At 34.6% G+C, this 22,445-nt stretch overlaps 2 protein-coding genes across 2 annotated transcripts in view; both read left to right on the plus strand.

The window, feature by feature from the left end:
* The window catches only part of RP1 (RP1 axonemal microtubule associated), a 200,459-nt gene that overhangs the window by 19,475 nt on the left and 158,539 nt on the right, over positions 1-22,445 (plus strand). Inside the window, exons 2-3 of the mRNA XM_040685413.2 lie at positions 5,426-6,076; positions 7,346-7,517. Coding sequence (XP_040541347.1) covers positions 5,438-6,076; positions 7,346-7,517 — 811 coding nt within the window. The 5' untranslated portion in view covers positions 5,426-5,437. The remainder of the gene's footprint in view (positions 1-5,425; positions 6,077-7,345; positions 7,518-22,445) is intronic.
* On the plus strand, positions 8,843-17,640 carry LOC121113084 (oxygen-regulated protein 1-like). Its single transcript, XM_040695977.1, has one exon. It carries the CDS (start codon positions 10,577-10,579, stop codon positions 15,962-15,964), a length of 5,388 nt encoding a protein of 1,795 aa, XP_040551911.1. The 5' UTR covers positions 8,843-10,576; the 3' UTR covers positions 15,965-17,640.

The raw sequence follows: 22,445 nt of genomic DNA on the forward strand, positions 1-22,445 counted from the left end.
ATTTTCAAGACAAACTTTATATTCCCTGATTTTTTGTTTACAAAATATAGAAAGAGCATATTTTCTCCAAATATTGTGACCAAATTCTTTTCACATCATTTTAGTAGTTCTGTGGATGCTAGTCAAGCTGCCTGTGTGTACAAATGAAAAGTGCTTTTGTGTGGATATTGTGAGTTATAGGTCTGTGATAATGTGTGTTAGCTCTAGTATAATAGGAATAGAAAGCAAGTCCTATTAATGCTATTTTTACTATAAAGTTGATGATTTCTTCTATCTTTCCTGAGTAACTGGAGTGTTTGTAGTACAAGAAGGAATGCAGTGGATCTTTTAAGTCACACATATGTGAATAGTTACAGTTTTTGGTGATTTGTGTGTGTGTGTGTGTAAGCCCTTTCAAACCTTATAAAGACTTACAGGGCTTTCATACCGTCAAATGGCAGCAGTTGTTTATCCTCCTCACCAGGCCCAGAAGTATCATCTTGTGGGTCCCACATTCTGATGGTGCTCAGAAGCAACTGATGGATTAGTAGGTTATGACAAGTGGCATTGTGTGCACTGGAAGGCTAATGAGAGTAGCAATGATATTTTAAATCATGCACTTCAAAGAAAAACAACTCAATGAAAAATTCTAAAAGTGTGATATCAGAAATTTCCACAACTTAGAATTCATGAACATTCAGGTGTTGTTTGTGCTGATAAATATATTTGCTAACCTGGCAGCCAGTGTAAGCTATTGGAGAAGAGTAACAAGAATAAATAACAAAATACTGGCTGGAATATAAACATTATATTAAGAAAGATATAGACAAGATAAGAGATATTAAGGACTTAAATAGCTATATTAATATAATATTTAAGAAAGTTATATTTATAGTCAAATCTTTTAATATTTGTTCCTGTATGTCTTACAAAAATAGAACTGAATCAGCATTTTAAAACTTATGGGTATTGAATTCTTTACTAAGTAAAATGGTTAAAAAGTAATGCGGCCTGCAATTGTACTGTGTTCTGAGAATTGTTTTTGTTACTGTTATACACTGTTAGTTTTGAGAGCTTGCTATAATCCTGATTAAGTAAAGAGATTATGATTAAGTAAACCAGATTATTCATCTGGTAGTAATTAGATGGAACAGTTACCATCTGAGGACATAGTGTTTCCACTGCAAAAAGAAAAAAATCACCAACAGTCAGTGGCATAACTAAATTACAGTCAGATGTAATTCCCCTCTGTCTTCACAAAGTGTATCACATACATTTATCACCACTGCATCACCTTTTTTCCAGTAAGTAGAACTGAAGAATGCCTCATAGAGGGAAAACTCCATCAGACTGTGAAATACTTTATTGAGTATTGTGAAAAAAACTGTGGGATTATTTTCAGGTGTGATACTTGAACAGAGAGAATATTAGAGAGTCTTCATGGCAGAGATCATCATCTTTACCAGATGATTGAACAGAAGAAAGAATTAATGCCAAGAGACAGTTAATAGTTTCAAAAAGTCATTGGTAGAAACACCATCTCTCAAAGCATTTAATATTTATATTATGACAAAATTTAATTTGGAGGGTAACTCTATACAGTTCAAAAGGTAGATTAGATGGCCTGTTATCTACTTCCATTTTTATTTTATGTGGTTCTTTTCTTTTGAGAGATTTAAGTAAAAAGAAAATTATATACATGAAATATTTAAAAGAAAAATAAGGTTTAAAAATAAGAGAACTTGCTGAATGAGATGTTAGATAGCCTGCTCTGAACACTGGCTACCTAAGATGAACCTAGTCTGGTGATTAACATTAGCCAAGATTAAGCAGATGGATTATGATGTCTTTTTGAGCTGAGCACACTTGGAATAACTCTGAGGATGTTCAGTTAATTTGCCGTAGACAATCACACACTACAATTTATGAATCTCTGAGAGGAAGCTAACTCCAATTTTATTTACGTAGGATGTGACAGTGGGTGAGTACAATGAAATTACATGCAATAGTTAACAGCTATAAAACATTGGATATATCCTTATAGTCTAAAATAAACTGTTCCTCTTAGTGTCTTTATTAAACTGAGCATTTTTATGTAAAAACTTTGAAAGACTGATTTGGTTTGTGAGAATGCAGGCAATGAGATTCAGTTCTGAATTTTATTCCAGTCTCTTGAAGAATCAAATTTTCAATGTTGTAATTATCGTATTATCTTAACAGACATTGTGAATCATGTTAAGGACATCTGACTATAGCTTAGTTTTAGAAGAAAATGTGATCACCTATAGAATGAAATAGCACTTTATACAATACATTGATTATTAATTTGTTAAATATTTGTTATTTGTAAGTTAGAAGGTATCTGAAAGATGCATAAGAATTTTCCATGCTTAAAATTAATGCTAGAATGTATTAGCGTGGTGTGCTACGCAGCCATCTGTTCCCTGTCAAAACTGTGTATCATTCATTTTATGATTGGGTAAAGAAGACTTCTTTTTCTTATTTTCTTTTGTAAATTCAAATTATTTCAAGTTTACAGTGAGAATTATCATTTTACTTTCTTTGTTTTGGGTTTAGTTGCTGCTACAGTATCAAAGTTCAGTCTTATAAATATTTCCATGTAAAATATATTGTGTTTCTATCCCAAATATTGGTGCTTGCATAACTGAATATTTTACACCAGTACAAATATCCAGAACAACTTCTGAGGTTCTAATTCAAAAATTATTTTTGTCAGTAGCTTCATGAGAAAAGCTGCTTTAAAAAATTTCTTGAATGAGTGAATATTTGTATTGTTAGATGAAATTTCTCTCCATTTTTATTATGAGTAAGAAGTAATAGTATAAAGTAGCTGAGAAGCTGAGTTGTTCCTTGGCTACTGGATATCACAATGGTTCGCTCACAGATACCAGTCTGAACTACTTTAGCTAGCTGAAGTCATCTTGGCTTCAGCTGAATGGGGTAATTTGGCATGCTAATCAATGAAGAATATTTCTGCTGTTGTTGATGTCTTTGTAGTAGAACATTTCCAGTGCAGAATAGGAAAGTTCACATTGTAGCTAGCAATACAAATGCCCTTGACAAATTTCCTCTAGGAACATCTCTACGTAGAGAATGAGGCATGAGACTTAAAATGGCTGATCTAAATCGTGTCCCTAGGTTTAACATGTCTGCCAACACTTCTGTTTAGAACTGTAATGAAAATTTAGATAGCTAATGAGTAGGTGCGTCAAAATGAGAAGCAGCTGTATCTTTCTGTGATCTCAGTAGAGCTGGAGCTCTTCCCTATCACTGGTCAAAAGCAGTTTTTATAGCCATCATGGACTGGCTTGTGTAACTTAATTCTGCCAAGCTTGCAAATTTCTCCCTGCATATTCTTTCCAGTATTTTTGTTGTTGTTGTTGTTGTTTTGTTATTTGAAATGGAGATTTGGTAACCTAAATACATGTGCATGCGTGTACTTCATTCTGTACAGATCTGTTTTTTTTTTTTCAGTCCTATCACTTAAAACGAATATTATTTACCACATATACAGTATATTAAAAGATGACGTTTCTTCCTGTGCCATGATCGTCGTTCAAAAGAAATCCAACTGACCAAACAAACTTACGATTTTTGTAATGAGAGCAACATTTAAAAAGATATTAACTCTCCATTAAGGGAAAACACACAAAATGAAAACACTGTTTTTTGGGTGGTTTTTTTCTTTTTTCTTGGAAAAAGACTAAGAACATAGTAAGAGAAAATTTTGTCAAATCTGACTTTATTTGAACTCTGACTGTCATGAGAATTGGCAGCATTTTCTTATCAGTTCTGAAAGTGAAACATGTAGTAAATAGTAAAATATATCAGAAGACTGTTTGCCATAGTTTTATTAAGAAAAACACAGAGTAGCCAGAAGAGACTGTTCCATTAGTCAGTATGGCAGCTGCATCAAGGTGACACTGTCAAAGAATTTATTTTCTATCATTTTGATGATTAATATTCCCTGAGGCTGCTACACAGCTTTTTAGTAGAACTGTGCTAAAACTCCATCTTCAAGGCTGATTAGATGACTAGTCATATCTATCCTACATTCTAGACAAGGTAAACTATTCAGATAAAGCAATTTTATTCAATTAAAGGATTGCCATGAAAGTATCCATATGTAGATCAGATTCACATGGAAAGATTGTAGTGAGAGTGATCCACTCTCAAGCATGAAGACTATTTGTATATTGGTCAGAAACAATCTGGCATCTATTTAAAAGACCAGTGTAGGAGGGCGGCTCAGGGAGCAAGATTTTGTGAGCTCGAGTGCTATGTGCACAGCCCAGGCTATGAGACCCTGAAGCTGTCAAAGCAGGAAGAAAAACTGAGGCTTCAGTTTTTATATAAGTCTATAAAGGGGTAGCTAGCCTGGGAAGAGATCAAGACAGTGGAATGCGAAGAACAGTGAAAAAAGCCGTGTGATAATTAATGCCGTACCAATAGCTAACGAGCAAGACGCGTGATTTCTGTGTGCTAACCAATTATAAGTTGCCGTGTGTACCTGTATTTCTGTATATGTGCTGATTCAGGCAATAAAGTAGGATTAGAAGTTTCCACCGTTACTTCTGTGAAGACACGTGGATTCATTCAGGCCGCCTTCCTTGAGACAGTATTTAAATTTATCAGTTACAGAAAACTGCTACTTCTGCTGAAGAATGCCTGAAATTGTTGTGTCTTCATAAGGACTTTAAAGCCTTTTCTCTTATAAAAAGAATCGTATTAGTAGTTTTTCAATTAGTTTAAAATATTGAAGTGATTAATCATGAAATATAAGACACTATAGAAAAGCAAGTGATCTGTTGATTTATAATGTACCATAACTTTAAAACATGTTTTGGGCCTAATTCTCATATAATTTACAGTGTAGTAAACCAGGAAGTCATTTCTCTGAATCCAATGGATTTGCCTTGGTGTAAAACTAACATCTGAGATCAGAATAAATTGTATTGTCTTTCAGTTTTGTTATTTTGTACTGAATATGGATTGAGCCAAGGCACAAATTGCTCTCTTCTCATAAAGATTTTACTAATATATTAAATCTGAAATGTTGTCATTAGCTTCATTCTCAAGAAAACATCTACTTATCATTCTGGACTGACAAAGTGCCTCCTTCTAAGGAAAGGTCTCTTGTACCAAAATGATAAGAGATTTGAAATTACATTGGAGACTGCTGGGAATACTTGCAAGTAGAGCTATGCTAACTTAATCCGACAGCACTGGAGCCTTTGTGGAGTTTAGAGATAACAGCTTGGATCCATTTAAATCCAATGATTTTTGGCACAACTAGCTGCTGTTCATTTCTTATAAATTCTTAAAGTTTGGTTCTTTTCCTTCAAATTAAGACTATTACTGCTAGTCATAAGAAAACTTTTACATTCATCTCTTTTTTTTTTCTTTTTTTTTTTTTTTTCCCCAGAGTGCTGTCAAAATGAGTGAATCTCTTTCAAGCAGTTACTCCGTGAATCAGCCAAACTCCTCTGAGAGTGAGCAGAGTTTATCTACACGCCATTTCAACGTTACTGAACCTGTAGTGGCCAAAAGGATCTGTTTTTATAAAAGTGGAGATCCTCAGTTTAATGGAATCAAAATGGTCATTAACAACCGGTCTTACAAAACGTTTGATGCCTTGCTGGATAGCTTATCTAAACGGGTCCCGTTACCTTTTGGAGTAAGGAATATCAGTACGCCAAAAGGGAGACACAGCATCACCTGTCTGGACGATCTTGAAGATGGAAAATCTTACATTTGCTCCCATCAGAGGAAAATGAAGCCTATCAACCTAGAACGGGCTAGCAGAAAGCCACTGCCCTGGCAGATCAGTAGGCCCATCAGTGCTCGTCGTCGAGCTGTGCAATTAGCAAAGGAGAATGAAGATGGATTTGGCCATCGAGAAAGCAAAATAACAACTCCCAAAAAGATGCTTGTTTTCAAAAACGGGGATGTAAGACTCCGACGCACCATAGTTCTGGGAAAGAAAAATACACAAACCTTTGAGGCCTTTCTGGATTACATGAGTGAATTAATGCAGTATCCAGTTGCAAAACTGTATACCACTGATGGCAGAAAGGTGAGAATGAAGATGAGCACTGATGATTGCTCTATGTTTGCTTCTAGAATATCTTTTTAAAAAATACATGATTATATCACTGGGGACCCTGACATGGTATAGTCTAATGTGCTGAATTTTGGCTGTTTACTCTCAGTAAGGCTACCAGCTTGGAGGAAATAAATACTTACAAATCTTGTAATCAGAGAGAAGCAAGAGGGAACATTTCTTTTCAAGTCATCAAGAAAAATAACTTTTCTTTTTCTTACTTAAGCCTTTTCCAGATATGATCTCAGTTATATATCTTTGCATAATTACACAGATACTTCCCTTAATATTTATGTCATTTTTCCGTTTTTAAATGTTTTATAAGTACTATAGGTAGTGTCTAATAGACAAAAATATTTTATCATTGCACACATGGAGAGTGGTTTGCTAGTAATTACTTGAAATTAGGAGATCTTATTTTATCTTGCAGTTTCTGAACAACAGACCAAGTTTTGTACCTTAAACCGATATGTTGCAGCAAAAATAATTCTGGTTTTCATTTCACACACTCTTGTATATGACTTCATTTCAGTATTTAACAACAGGGAAGGACTTGTGGTTATACCCGAAGACCTGAACCTGGGAAGGGAATCCATGCAGAGTGTCTGTTGAGGGCAAATCTTTGGTTAAATTCTACGTTAGGTTGGGAAACTCTCCATATGTCTGTGAAATGCAGCTTGCAAGCCTCATTTTGCAGTCTATCTTGGAATATAAGTTCAAAGATGTTAGACAGGGCCCTGAACAACTTGATCTGAAGGTAGTCCTTGTTTTAGCAGAGAGTTACAGTAGGTGATCTCCAGATATCTTTTCCAACAGAAATTGTTCCGCCTAGGATTCTGTCCTGTTCCTCTGTGTTGGTACGTATGAAGTATATTTGTGATGTAGTCTGAATTTTCCATTTCTTCCTCCGTGTCTTATTTATACCTACCTACAAATGCACATTCTTATTCTGTGGCTGTATATCATAAAGGAATTTTTATCTGTATCCATGTCTTCTTGAACTCTTTTTCTAGTATACTTATATAACAAGACATACCCTCACAGAGATAGGAATTTCCTTATAGGAATTGAAAACTTAATTCTGCTCTGTGATACATATTTAATAGCCAGCTGCAAAGTAATGCAGACACTAAGAAGTGAAGATATTAAAGCATGAAAGAGATAAATCTCTTACATTACTTTTTGTGGTTGCTAAGGCGGAGAACTGAATGTTATGGTTGTTTTTTTTTTTTTTTTTCTCAGGTTCCCAATCTTCAGGCCCTGATATTGTGCTCTGGAGCTATAGTTGCAGCAGGGAGAGAGCCTTTTAAACCAAGCAATTATGAATCTCTTGGGTATTCACGGCCTGCTAAATTGCTTGGAATTGCAAATCGTGTGTACCCCAAAGCAAATGCCAAGTCAGAAAGTGAAAACAGTAAGTTCTTTGAATTAGTTTATATTTTACTAATTGGTTCATCTCTCGCAGCATAAGATGTAAACCATGACATCTTACTGGGATCAAGGATATTCAAAAAGACCAACTGAAACTGTTTATTTTTGTTCCAACTCATCTGTAGGAATCAGAAAGATGAAAGTGTTAATCTTCCTTTTAGAATGTAAGTTTCTGCTAAGAACTCAGTATGCGTACTTTCTCTAAAACTGGTTGATTTAGAACAAGGATTCAAATCAAGATGTATATTGTATTTCAATGAACTTGATTGTTATTGTTATTTTAATGCATTTAATTTTTTTTTTTTTTTTGGTATTGCATTTAATAATAGACACCCCAAAGGTTACTTCAGAATTCTTAACTAGCTAAATTGATTGAACAAAACTTTTGTGCAGTTTTCAGGACTTAGCAAATGGGAATTTGACTTATTATCATGACTTTCACATTTTCCTATGTCACGTGGTCAGCATAAACTTGAAATTCATTATACCACTCATCCACTTACAAACTCATACTCTTTTTGTGAACCCTACAGAGTCTGTCACTCTTTCCTATGTCCTCAAACCTGTGATATATGCTTTTCTTTTGACTACTCAAGAAATTGTGCCACTGAGAAATTTCAGTGAATGTGAGATGCCTAGATCAAGAATACGAGGAGAGAAGCCAGGCCAGCTGAAATGCCTCAGGCTATGGGGAACAAAATGATGCAGCAGTAGAGCTTTAGAACATTCACGAATCCTTAGCCTTAGAGTATGCTGTAGGGCAGAAGTGCTGTCTCAGGGGAAGTTGTTTAATCCAGAGGTACCTTGTGCTCATGATATAGTTGTATGCTGTACTGTATAGCTCAGGGTATGCTGTAATTGTTTCCAAACCAAGATTTTTCATGGTAATCTTCACTGTGTTGTGGAGCACACTGCTGTATAAGACACTAAGCTTCCATTTACTTGAAGGGATTTTTTCCACATCCCTCACAGTTTGTAATGTCTCTACCAAACTATTCATTTTAGTTTTGCTCAGCTTTGTGTTCTTTGACATTCATAGCTTGAGAGCTGTTTGCAGGGCATCAGTAATGAGTCAAGAGAAAATGAATTGGCATGTTTTATGAATGGAAATTCTGAAGAGTCCAAAATTCCTATCCAAATTCTGCTTTGAGTCAGAAATCCAGGCTTGCAATGGTTAAAAAAAAAAAAAAAAGTGAATAGTTGAGAATCTGATAAACTTCTTTGTCTAATCCTTAGTTAACAGCAATAAGAGTAAGAGAGAAAAAATAGTCAGAGTCTTTAAGTGAGGGAAAAAAAGCAAAAACAAAAAATAAAACAAAGCAAAACAAAAAAACACATATCCTGTGCAGTGATTATCACATTAGTGATAATGTCTGAATTATTAAATTTCAGTCACTTTTTGTTCCAGTTCCATTTTCTGAAAATAGAGGAGGTCGGGATTTTACTTTGGGAAACACTGGGTTTGGTCTTTGATAGAGGAATTAGTAAAAATCTTTATTTTTGATTAATGGGAAAGCATCTGAATGGGAAACTCACAACACATTCCTCCTGAAATTATAGGCACCTGTCTGTATCAGTAATACCTCAATCATTAAAGTCTTAATATAAAATCACTCGTTATTCACACAAACAAAAAATGCTTAAATTCAAGAAACATAGCTAAGTTAATATTACTTGTGTTGAAATGACTTCCTACAAGAAAACAGTTCTATTAAATGAAGGCTTCTATAACATTAGGTATCAGTAACAGTTGTAGATGTCTTTATGTGGGTGTTCATGCACCATTTCACTCACACAGGCAGAACTGCTTGAAAGACAGCAAATTTTTATCTCAGGTTCTTTATCTCTCACCTTGTCATGGTTACAAGAAGTGATATGAGATTCATTTTTTTTTTTAAGCCAAGTTATTACAGATTAATCAAAATATATTTTAGGAGCATTTAATGTGTATGCAAGCTCATGTTGGCCTATGCTCATAACTTACCAAAGTCTAAAAGTATTCTCATTGGCTTCACTGGGTTTTAAACCATCATCTAATGTACTGTAGCATAAAATGCATCTCAGAATGTCCTGATTTAAATTTGGATTTTATAAGCTTTTCAATTGCTTCAAAAATGGAGAGGTTTACTTCTCCATAGAAGGTCAGTCTAGGGGACTGAATCTGAAGCCTTTAGTCACATATGTCAATAACGCTGCTCATAGCAATGACTCATATGTTGCAGATTATTGGATTAAGACCCGGAGAGATGTATTTACACGTTGACTGACACATTTTAGCACTCACTGTGAGGACTAATAGGAGGTGATATGCTAGTGATTGTTAAGGGATGGAAAAAATATAAAGTTAGCTTAAGGTTCCAACAAATGCAGGCCTGTGAAACTCTTGAAAAGTTCAAGGTAACCTCATCTCCCAGATGAGTACACAATGAGAACATTTATTACATTTTTAGGCTTTGGAGCTTCAAGTAGAAATATAGCTCTGGCATTTCAGAGTCTATCACAGAATAAAAGGAAGAGAAAAAGTAGTTAAAACCTCAATATCTTATTAAAAAATCGGTTGCATTTTGCTCTCTAAGTATTTCTTGAAGTTAATAGTAAAATTTTTAATGTTTTTTTCTTTTTACTTTCTAATACTCTAGGAAATGAACTTCATTAAATTCTTTTGTACTAATTTTTCTCATTTCTTCTTCTCTCCCCCTTTTTCCTTTGCTGCCTGTCTACTGTCTGACCATCTGGATCCTTATCCATCATATCTGTCTGCTCTACTCTCCATCTACCGAATGAACTTGGGTTCTTTAAATGTAATTGTTGGTAGCAAGAGCTGAAGTGATCTCTAGCTCAAGATCTCAGATATTCTCAGTTTCTTCTGGTAAAGGGTCCAGCAATGATAACAACTTAAATGATAACAACTCAGATTCTTCCTATCTTCCTGACAATCATAAAGGCATAGGAGGAAATCAGACAGTTAATCGGGAAGACTTATCTGTGGCACAGTTTGAAGATGACATTGAGAAGTCTGTTCACCTTAATCAAGATGGCAGTATGACAGTGGAAATGAAAGTTCGATTCAAAATTAAGGAGGAAGAAACTATTAAATGGACAACGACTGTAAGTCGTGCTGGCCTTTCTGATGAAAAAAATGCCACCATTTCCAATTCTGTGATGGGTGCAGAAGACTGCTTATCTGGTGTAAATGTATCAGAATGTATAAAACAAAAGGATGCTCCATTTATGGACAGCTACGGTAAAGAAGAACGAGAATCATTAAAACAACGCCATACCGAAGTCTCAGATAAAGAATCAGAGTCTGATTTAAAAATGGATGATTATAATATCTGTCAGAGGAACAATTCTGCAGATCTAGATGTAAGTGATGTGCCTGAGGAAAATATCAGACCTCGTTTTTATAGGCCTCCCACCCCTGGGCCAAGACGTGTTAGAAAAAAGAAAGCTGTAGTTGAAAGTGTCACCTTAGTTTCTGAGAAAGAGGTCCAGGAGAAGACAATAGGACAGTTTTCCTACAGTGAGGAAATACAGAGTGGAGAAAATAAATCTGAGTATTGCATGGTAGCACAATCAAGCACAAAAAAATCAAGTGTCAGTAATCCAAAGATTAGTGAGATGAGTGACAATGACTTATTAAAGCTTTCTTCAGAGAATATAAAAGAAGAAATGCTTTTTAAAGTAAGGCACAAAAGCCATGATTTAATCAGAACCACAAATAGGAAGACGTTAGATGTACCTGATGAGCCTGAATTGGTACAGAATGTATTAGAGAAATCAGTTATGGAACAAGGTACATATAATAGTTTAGTATCAACCTGCAATGCCAACATCAGTGGTTTCATGCCATCATCAAAAATATGCAAGACAGCCAGGCCAGTTTCAGCAGACCATATTCATGAGTTATGTGATATGAAACAAATAAGAAGATCTCTCAGCTCTTACATTAGATATTCAGAATTTTCTCAGTTGGAAAATGAAGAAATAAAATGCAAAACTTCTGATTTATTAACTTTTTCTCAAGATTCATTGCATTCAGCCTGTCATGGTCATAATCAGATGGAGATGGTGGCACCTCCATGTAGTAAAACACCTACTGAGAAAATAAATCCAACAACTGGATTCTTTCCTACTGCTAATGAAACTGAGAATCAAAACAATGTCTGGTCTGAATCTGTGATGGCATCACATCTGACTGGTGAAAGCCCAACTGCATCTTCCCTCACCAAGAAGAAGAAGAAGAAGAGAAAATCATTATCCAATTTTCTAGAGCAAGAGGTATATGGAAATCAAAAAGATACAGAATTTTCAGGGATAATTAGAAGTGAGGGAACACTTATCACAAGCAAAACAACACAAGTTTCTGCAACCGAAACTACAGATAACTGTTCTGACATGCTTCAGAAAAAAAGAAATGAATTACTTATAAAAAACAAAGGTGGATCTGCCAGTTCAGACAAAAGCAAGTGTCCTGAAGATGACATGTATCACCCTGATTCAGTGGAAGAAAGTGGAATATCATCATCTAATAAGAAACCAAGAGCTAAAAGGCAGTTGACTGAGGTAAAATTGAAGTCAGGCAAAAAAGATAGTTCCCTTTTGTCTGCAAAAAGTGAAGATGGCCTAAGTTCAGTTGATTCAAGAACTGAAACTGAAAACAGCCAGGATGAATTGAGTCCTGCAAAAGAAGGCAAACATCTTCTTGAACAGACACCTAACTCAGCAACGATTTCAAATCCATTGTCAGAAGTGCGTAAGGATCATAATGTAGAAAAAGAAAAGGAGAATGTTTTGGAAAATTTAGCATCAAAGAAAGAGAAAAAACAAAAGAAGAAAAATCTAAGTAAAAGTAAAAATAAATTAAGCATGTCAGACAGTGCTATTACACTAGAGGCTCTGAAACAGGAGTATTTTAAAGAGGATGTTGTTGAACATTCACTTGAAAACTATGTCCAAAGTTGGCTGAAAAACCTGTCACCAAATGCTGTCTTGCCCCCTATACACAAAAAGGATGGGAATGTAAATAATAGTGACAACTGTCATTTTTCTAAAGAAAAGATTGATGCTCTTATAGATAAAGAAGATAGATATATTACCAATAAAGTACATATGATTGGAAAGAAACACCTGTTTGAACATAATCTAACAAAAAAACAATTAAAGCCTCTTTTTGAATTGGAAACTCCAGAAGAATCACCCAAACAGTCAAGTGGAAAGCAAAATGACTCTTTGATTCATGACAATACAACAGTAGTAGAAGATGCCAAGTATTTACTACAGTCAGAATTTCATCATGCTAGTAAACTACACTTGTTTCATGAAACACATGTCAGTGATAAAAAGGTGTCAGAGGATGATATTCAAGACACCAATGTATGTCAGAGAGAAAGATCTGACGTTGCTGTTCAAGTTGATTGTACAATTGGCAATGAGAAAATCGGAACTGATGTTCAGAATAATTGCATGTCTAGTATTTTGCTCCATGAGTTGCAATCAACTTTGCTTGGTCTCCAGAAAGAACACACTGGATGTATAGAAAAAACATGCAGTCTTCCAGATCTTTCTCTGCCAGTTTTTGGTTCTTCCTCCAACCTCCTCCTAGCGTGGTTACTAATACTGAGTCTGAGAGAGAATTTGATTGGCACAATCAAAGATGATATTCAAAAAGCTACCTGTAGCTGTTCTGAAATCTTAACGCAATTACAATTCCTGAAACAAGCAACGGTGTTAGAAAAAGTTGATGAACTGAAGGCTGCTTTCTCACATTTTCAACAATCAACAGAAAATAACTTATTACAATCTGGGAAGGAACACAGAAAGCAAGATGTCACATGTTGCCATGAAAATATGCCTATATCTGAAATTCATAATGTTATACATTTGCATGAAGATGAAAAATCAGATAAACCTTGTATTGCAAAGGACAGTTTGAATACTGATGAAGTGTTAAAATTGTCTGGTGATTTAGAAAGCTGTTCTGATACACAGGAAGAGGTTTGTAGAGCAACAGAGGTTTCAGAATTGAGTGCTCCCAGAACAGAGCTAGATGATCAATATGCCAGTACTGCTTCAACTAAACGTAGCCTTCCATCAGCTATAGAGCTACCTGAAGCAGATGAAGAAAAGGCTTATAACCCACATAAAAATCCTCAAGATAACACTGATGCATCATTCGTTAATGAAGAGTCAGATACTTCAATAGAACCTAATTCAACAATTCACAGTGTAACTTCTAATGATAAAAATTGTGTTTTAGATAAGGATACTTCCGAGATAGAATGTGATGAAGATATTACGCATATTATTACTGATAATAGGGAAGATGAGATAGTTGATCCAAATTTGAATGACAAAAAAGCAAATAACCAACTTAAACAAGGTGCTGACACCCATGTAAAATATAGTTACGAGGATTATTCTGTACAGGAAGGGAAGGAAGACACAGAAACTTGTGAAGAAACCTCTGACAGGTTATCTACAAACTCTCCATTATCTTTTTGTTATGAATCTAAGCAAATTACAGAATATGATATGAGTGAAGGAGAACAGAAATTGCAAGTAGAAGAACAGGAGAACAGAACATGTTCAGAACCTTCTCAATTGAAAAAATGTTTAAAAAGCCCTGCTACTTCGGATTGGTCAGATTACAGACCAGATACTGAAGAGAGCGATTATAACTTTAGAGCATCCAGTGATTTGACCAATGAAAGTGGGGAGGAAGCAGAGCTTGAAAAACATTATAATACTGGCTATGTACAAAGAACTATTGAACGTCTTTATGGTAAGACAGAAACTGCATTTAAGCCTGACTTTCAGAAGGGATATCCTTATATGTCCAAAGTACTACAGAAAGATACTGAAGAATTCCACTCTAAAGGGGTGACAAAAACCACTATTTTTATCCAAGAATCTAGGTCTCTTTCTGCAGATAATTTTTCACATTCTTCACTGCAATCACAAGAATTTCCAGAAATCATTAACAAAGATGACACTGTATGGAAAAGAGAAAATATTGGTTCGCCAATAGAACAACCTACATTTAATGGAGAAGAGACAAATTCTACTGATAACTATTCAGGAGAATTTCCGAAGAAACCTTGTCACTTTAGTGCACATGCTAAAGAAGATGAAGGAGTATTGATTGATAAAGGCAAATGGCTTCTCAAAGAAAATCATTTGATAAGAAGATCACCACCTGAGCAGACTGGAATGTATGGCAATTTGGATACAACATCAACAGACACAATCCTTGATACTAATGGCGATGATGCTCCGTACTCGCATTTTGGCAGTCTGAATCAGTACCCAGTCCTCAATGAAATCTCTTCTTCAGAGCTTGAAGACATGGTAAGACCCTCTAAAAATTTTTGCAACTACTTCAATATACCTCACAGCAGTGATTCAGACCCTTTACAGGATGACTTAAGTACAAAAAGCAAACCTAGCCTCAGTGGTAAAACAAGCTCTCTTCCTGTAGGAAACAAAGAGAAGATCAAACCTTCAGCCACAGTATGTTCCACTTCCACTCATCTTTCCACAGAGGTTGATACCAATTTTCCAGCTTTTGCATCTGTAGAATTTAGATTGCCTGATAACAAGGTGCATCCATTGGAGCAGCCTTTGAATGATGAACCCATACAATCTCAGCCAACTGATGATAGTAATGCTAACAGAAGTGCTCTTCAGGAAGAAGATTCTCTGGATAAGCTCCATGCTATATGTGGCCAACATTGTCCAATACTGATGGTGATGGTAACACCAGTTAATGAGGAACAAAGAGGATATGCTTACCAAAAAGCATCTGATATTGAGAACCAGCTAGATCTATGTTTGTTGACCAAAAATATCGAACATTTGCAATGGTCAGGCAAAAATTTAGTAACAAATGAAAATAACTGTGTGAACCTGAAGAACAGCTTAATCAATAAGATTGCCAATAGTATTTTTAATAGGTTTAATGCTAGTAACACCCTAGATTTTATTAGTAACATTAGGATAATGACATCTTCCACTCTGAAAAATGAGATCATTTCAGAGACATTACATAGCATTGGGGATGTGAAAGCAAAGCCTATGGTAATTAGCAGATGTCAAAACAATGTATCCACGCACATACGCAGTGATCATATTGTAGGCACAAATAATGAGCCAAGCAATATAAAGCCAAAAATGTGCCAAGAATTAAGGATAAACAGAAATGATGTTGTTGGAGAAAAATTGTCACCCACATTACAGGATCCAGTAGAAACTTGTCAATCTGAAATATTTCTGAAATGTGACACTTCTTTAAATAATATTGAGCACAATGCCTCTGAAAATACAAAAAATGAAAATGCCTTTCCTACAGAAGATGAAGAAGAGGAGGAAGAAGTTTACATTTGTGCAATTGAGAATGGATGCAGCAAATACAAGAAAGACACATCATAGTGATCTTGGAAGTTCTGTAACATCAGATCAGTGACAACGTCTTCCGTAAAAATATTCACAAATTGAACCGCTACATGTCACAGCCAATGAAACTCCCAGTGAGAATACACACAGATAAATATAAATCACAATTGTATATAATTGCTGAAATACAGATAATTATTTAGATTTTTTTTTGTGGGAAACATTATAGAAAATAAAAAGAAACTGTTCTAAGATGACAATTTCTCAGTTAAAAATTTGCTTTCCTCTAAATGTTATTTGTATTAGTAGTATACCAACCTCTTTAGAGAAACAACTACTGGTTGTTAGAGCAAAGAACTAACATTTTAAATACCTTCTTAAGTTTAAATAAGATGTCTGTATTTCATGAAATTTGAGAAATGGTTTGATAATTATCATTCAGTGTAAATGCTTAGTCCAGAACTAAATCAACTGTAACGTTTAATTTGAAAAGAAAAGTAGGAAATACTATTCTAATACTGTATTGCAATGAAAAGTAAGAATCGGTAGTCATATTAGTTTTATGCAGATTATCATTATCAAACAGCTATTTCAGTTTTTAAAGCCAAATTCAGAGTAATTAAGTGAATAAAGAAGCCTTTCAGTCTATTTATAGGAAGGTCCGGACTCCAAGTGAAATTTGCCTCTTTTATCCTCTCTAGTAGGATACTAGAAAAGGATCATACCTTTTTTTCTACAGTTACATAGGATTGCACAGGAACTGTGAAAGGGAAACTGTGCATCAATGAACTTCCTGATTGCTGTTGCCATATTCCCTTCAGAGGCAGCATCACTTACTCCTAAAACTGTTCTACATACTTTACAAGTGTTAACTGTGTGTTCTTTTTTTAACCTCTGTATTTTGTTATCCATGTCTTTTTTTTCCTTCTTTCTATAAATATGAAGAACTATGAGAATCTTTGGAATATTTAATATTATTGTTAGTATTAATAATATTTTTCAGAGTCTGTCAATCTGTTATCAAATCATATTAGATACTTGTTTACAGCATTTCTTAATATCCTGTCTGTGTAGTATGCATTTATATGTGGTTTACAATTTTCAGTAAATGATTTTAAATATAAAATTGGAATATATATATATATTGTGATGTGTAAGAGTATTTCTTTCTTGTTATTTGTTTTTGTTTTACTTTGTTTAGATTTTAATCCTTAATACTGCACATTTAATAAATGTCAATAAAGTCAGAGGCATACCTGAAGAAGGAAGGTGCTATTTTTTCAATTAGAGAATATGAATTTGGTATTCTGTACTCTTGGAGGCTGTGACTGGACTAACTGGCAGGTCTATGCTGCCACATACTGTGCTATGGTCATTCAGTTATCAAGACTGGGAACCTAACCAAAGCCTGACACAAATACCTTTTGGCTCATGGGCCTTGATTGTCTGCCTTTGGCAAACAGGGTACATGGAGGAGAAGCAGAATCAGGATCTGGAGCATAAGGGGTTTGCAGTACAGGTAGGGAAACAAATAGCTCTTCAGTTCTTTTTAGGAGGCTAGTGGCAGGTGTATTTCCTCATAAATTGTTGATACATTTCTGTCTTTTGAAGCAGTATTATATGCTTGTAATAAACGAATGTTACAACCCTGATGCAGTGTTGTGATATTGACTAATAAATTAAATGCCAAGCAGCTGTGTCTTTATCTGACGACACTGGCCACGATTCTTATATTCTTCCTCCAATCTTCACACTTCTGGGTATATTCCTCGGCATGTTTTAGAACTGCTCCAAATGGAGAGTTTCAGTGGTATTTTTTCATCCTTTTACATGTCAATGAAGACGTAAAACCTATAGATGGAAAAATAAAGCTTAAAAGCACTCAAATCTGACTAAATGCCATATAGCATTCTGTGTGCCAGAAATAATGCCTAAAGGTTACATAGACACTTATATACATGACTCCATCACTTGCAGTTTTTATGCTGGATTCACAACACCCTACGTGGCATTCATAACACCTTAATTTATTCTGATGTTCCAGAGTCTTTCATCCGATCTTACTGCAGTGTTACTGAGCAAACTGTGCACTCAGGTGAGATGTGGGGCACGGCCTTAGGTTACAATCAAGAGAGACCACAGCAAGTGGTGAAATTATGATTATATTCACTGAAGATCTCTTCATTTCTGTGCATTAACTAGATGAGAAGAAATAAAATGGTCAGCTCAGAGCAGGACAAAAGGTTCACAGAGATGTTCCATAGGGCTTATATATTCATGAATGATTCAGGGAAGATATAGAATATTAAGTAGCTGAGATACGCAGAGAAAATAAAATTGCTTTTATTAGGTAAGATTGGAGAAGACTGAAGAGAGACCTTCAAAATTCTGGTGACAAGAAGTACATGATTGAAAGAGGGAAAAACACCATGAGAAGTAATACGAACTACTTATATATAGCTTAATTCTGTAAATTAACTGCAAAAGCCATAGAGAGTCTTTCTGAATGAGTTAGGATGAAATATACTTGGAAGTGACAAACATATCAAATAATGTGTTAAGAAAAGAATAGAAGAAAATTTAGCAGGCATTTAAAAGCTTTATATAGATAACGCCATTCTGGAAGGAACACAGTTTTTGTCTTGCTATTATTAAAAAGAGAGATATCAGATACCTCTCATCTTTTCCTTCTACATAAGACGATCTCTCCATTTTCTCTAATCATATTTGTCCTTCCTGGGAGCTATTCTAGTTTCACATTTATTTATTTATTTATTTATTGTTATCATTTTGAATAGCATTGCCAGAATTTATTGCAGCATTTAGAAGTTTGTGTCTCTGAACTCTTGGACACTGATCAGAATTTTTCTCTATTTAAAAGTCTTTCTCCTGGTGCATCTTATAGTCATGTTGATGCAACATATTAGCATTTTTTTTTCTAATCGATAAATTTACTGTTCATAACATTATGCCTTACTTGTGTTTTTTAAATTCATTTCCTTACAGTTTATGCTGTTGTATGTTGCTTTTTTTTTTTTTTTTTTTTTTGGTAAAACTCTGGATTTTCGTATCCTCCCGCCATATAACAGAAGTTATGCTATGGAGTATATCGATGAAAATATGAAATCCAGATAAATCTCAGTACAGATTCCTGAGCAATTTACTAGTATCTCTAGAAATGAGTACCCTTCATTTCAGTACAAATTTATAATCTCCCATTTAGTTAGTTAGTTTGTTTGTTACTCTGCATTCTTGTGCTGATCTACCTTTCCATTTTTAAATACTAATTTCTCATATAATATTCAGATATTTTAGAACTATTGTAATTTTTCTTGTATACAAAGATGAATTACTTTGTCTCACGTGGCATCCTTGATCTAAATTGAAGAGACATGGATTTAAGGCATGGATCACTTAGTGATTAAGAAATTGGCTGGATGGTTGAACTTGAGTTCTGGGTTCTCACATTCAGTATGTGGTGCATGTAGTCTTTCTCTGCTTATTTCCTTTTAATTTGTACAGTTATATAACATTTTTGTGATTTTTGTCTTAATTTCTTTTGTTACATCTCATTTTTCAGTACATTTGACTTAATTAACCTGTTCCTTTATATTTTTAAATTTGCCATTTGAAAATCAAAGCTTAGTGGTGTTTTTTTTTCCCTTTTAACTTAAAATAAACCAGTTTATGATTTCTTATCTTAGGGATATTTTTTATATCTCTTTCTAAATAGTCTAATAAAAATATATATATTCCACAATAGTTGATTATTTGAGGAAAAAAAATATTGATACACTGATTCTGTCACTTAGAAATAAGTGTTTTCTACTATTTAGTAGGATTTATTCTCATAAATTAGGTAGTGTCTTAATAATAGACTTTTGATTTTGACTTGCATTGTCTATCCTGTTTCAAAGTAAATGTGATCCAAACAGATTCTGTTTCATTTCTTATTATCCATGTGTGCTCTTGTAGCTTCCCTGAAAGCTACATATCTCACTTATCGTTTGAGAACCATGCTCCAGGTGTGCTTGCTTCTTCAGAGTTTCACTGTTACCTCTGAATATGCAAATCCATGTTTTATGCTAGTAATAACTGCATGTCTTGATTTGTGCCCTCATCAATATTACATCTTTCCTTCATTGTACTGTTCAACATCCTATATTATTCATTACTTTTTCTACATTTATCAGATGTTCTGCTTATGTGCATTAAAACTGCCGGTAGGGAATGAACAAGTTCCATTACATAATACTTGAAACCATGTTTGCTGGCCATTATGGTACACTCATAGTCTCTCTGACAAAAGGAGAATGTTTTCCATGAATATATTCCAAGATATCAAACCCTTCTTCACGTCATGTGTGAATAATCAGTTGATTTGTATCATCTTACTTTACCTTTGACTTATTATTATTATTTACCTTTGACTTATTATTATTATCTTCTTTGCTGTTACAGGATTGCATTTGCCTCATCCATTTTTCAGGTTGTGTCTTCAGCAGGTTTCTGCAAAGCCATGCAATTCTTGTTATACTAGATGCACTTGCGTAGAGGGACTTTGATGGTGTACACTTATCCAAGTTTGTCAATTATAAGTGAGATTAACATGTAGGTTGCCTGTCATGCCTCACAGGAAGCTGGGTAAAGAACTGCCTTGCTAATAGAAACAGCAAGCTAAATTCAGCTGTGAACAAAAGGAGATTACAGCAACTTTTAAGAAGGATCACAAAAGTTGTTGGAAAATGTGATTCTGTGAATTATTTCTCTTCCTCAGGCCTAGCAGCTAGCATGTATTCGCTGTACTTCTTGTTTAACGTGTTCAAGTCGTGCCAATTCTTGTAAGGATGAAGTTTAATCTAATGGTAACAGTAACTGTTTGGCAGTTCATTATTTAATAATGACAAAATAATTACTTATAACTGTATATACAATATCTGTGTACTCACAGAATTTTTTGGAGAAGGGCTACAAGGTCATCTCTTCAAAATTGGGTAGTGGTGTACACTCCAAATTTATGGTAATAATATAATAGTTCAGATTCCTGCACCTAAATAATAGAACTTCTTTCATATTCTGTCTACATCTTTAAAAATTTTACTTTCTACTTAGACCATTTTAGGTCGTAAACCTACAAGCATTTTTCAAGCAAATAAGTAAATATCAGAACACTACTCTAGGACAGATTAAGTGGAAAGAAAAAAATAGCAAAATTTAAGTAAATAGGTCATAGATCAGAGTTAGTCCCTAAGGGTAAATTTTAAGGTCATAGTTGACCTTCAGAACCATTCTGTTGTCAGTGCTAGTCTTCAGCTAAAAGGAAGTGTTGTAGAACATGTGTAGAGAAATGCTATTTGGAAAGAGAGAATTACAGGAAAGAAAATAGTTTTATGCTTATGGGAGCTGACAATTGACAAACTTCTCTGTATGGTAAGACTGACCTGCTACAGATGTTACTGCAACAGTATTACTGTGATAAAGCTGAAGAATCAGGGTCTGGTATCCAGTAGTACTGGAACACCTGTGGTTGCAAAGATCACATTATATACTTCGAATGATCATAATTTATGTAGTGAATACAATTTTTTTGATCATAGGGTCTTGGGATACAGAAATTGTACTGATTGCTCAAGATGTTGAAAGTAGTTCTTTGTGTCATAAATCTCAGCTGATAGCATACTCTACAAATCCACTGATCTTCAGTGATACTACTGTCATTTCAAGATAATGGACTATTCAGGCAGAGCTGAAATCAACAGATCCAATGTCACAGTATTATGCAGTCTTTCCTTAGACATATTTGTGTAACTGATGCTAATACATATGTCTTTGTTAGCAAATAGCTCAGATATGTGAAAAGATTTGTAGCAGTTGTAAACTTCTTTGAGACTGAAGTAAAAAATATTCACTCTGCTACATTTCAGGATTGGAGAATTGTCCTCAAAGATGAACCAAGGACTCTGTTAATGACTTCCTGACTCTTCACTCAAAGTCTGGGGAACAATATCTATTTTAATGGTTTCTAATTCTACACCACTGCAATTCCCAAAGAACGTGTGATTTATGTACTAGCATAATGGCTACACAGAACAAAACGCTTATAGCAAAAGCTTGACTACAAGCAGGACTCATAGATTCTACCATCAGGCCTCATTAGAGGTTAGAATTTATAATGTGTCTTTACTGGGCATTTTTTTTCTGCTTTTTATTAAAAGCAGTATTAATAATTCAAACATAGCAGCTAAGTGGTATGGAGGACGTAGATTCTCAACTCATTTACTTCCCATACAGAAATTTACTGACACAAACACCTAGACTAGGTCAGCTTAATCTATTTCTTAAACAACTTTTCTTTTAGATATGGCTAAACATGAGCTAATAAAGGTACTAATCCTACCTTATTTTTTTCTAGAATGCCATAGAAATCTAAATGCAAATTCCTCAAATTGGTCATTTCATTGGTCCTCAAGTAATAGTCTGCTGTAGCTTTATCCTGTGTATGTATCAATGTCTATTA

This window comes from Gallus gallus, chromosome 2 (genome assembly GCF_016699485.2).
Source record: "Gallus gallus isolate bGalGal1 chromosome 2, bGalGal1.mat.broiler.GRCg7b, whole genome shotgun sequence".
Lineage (NCBI taxonomy): Eukaryota > Metazoa > Chordata > Aves > Galliformes > Phasianidae > Gallus > Gallus gallus.

What these genes read in the sequence shown, in the direction of transcription:
- LOC121113084 (XM_040695977.1), top strand. Translation starts at nt 10,577, where the DNA reads ATGACAGTGGAAATGAAAGTTCGATTCAAAATTAAGGAGGAAGAAACT.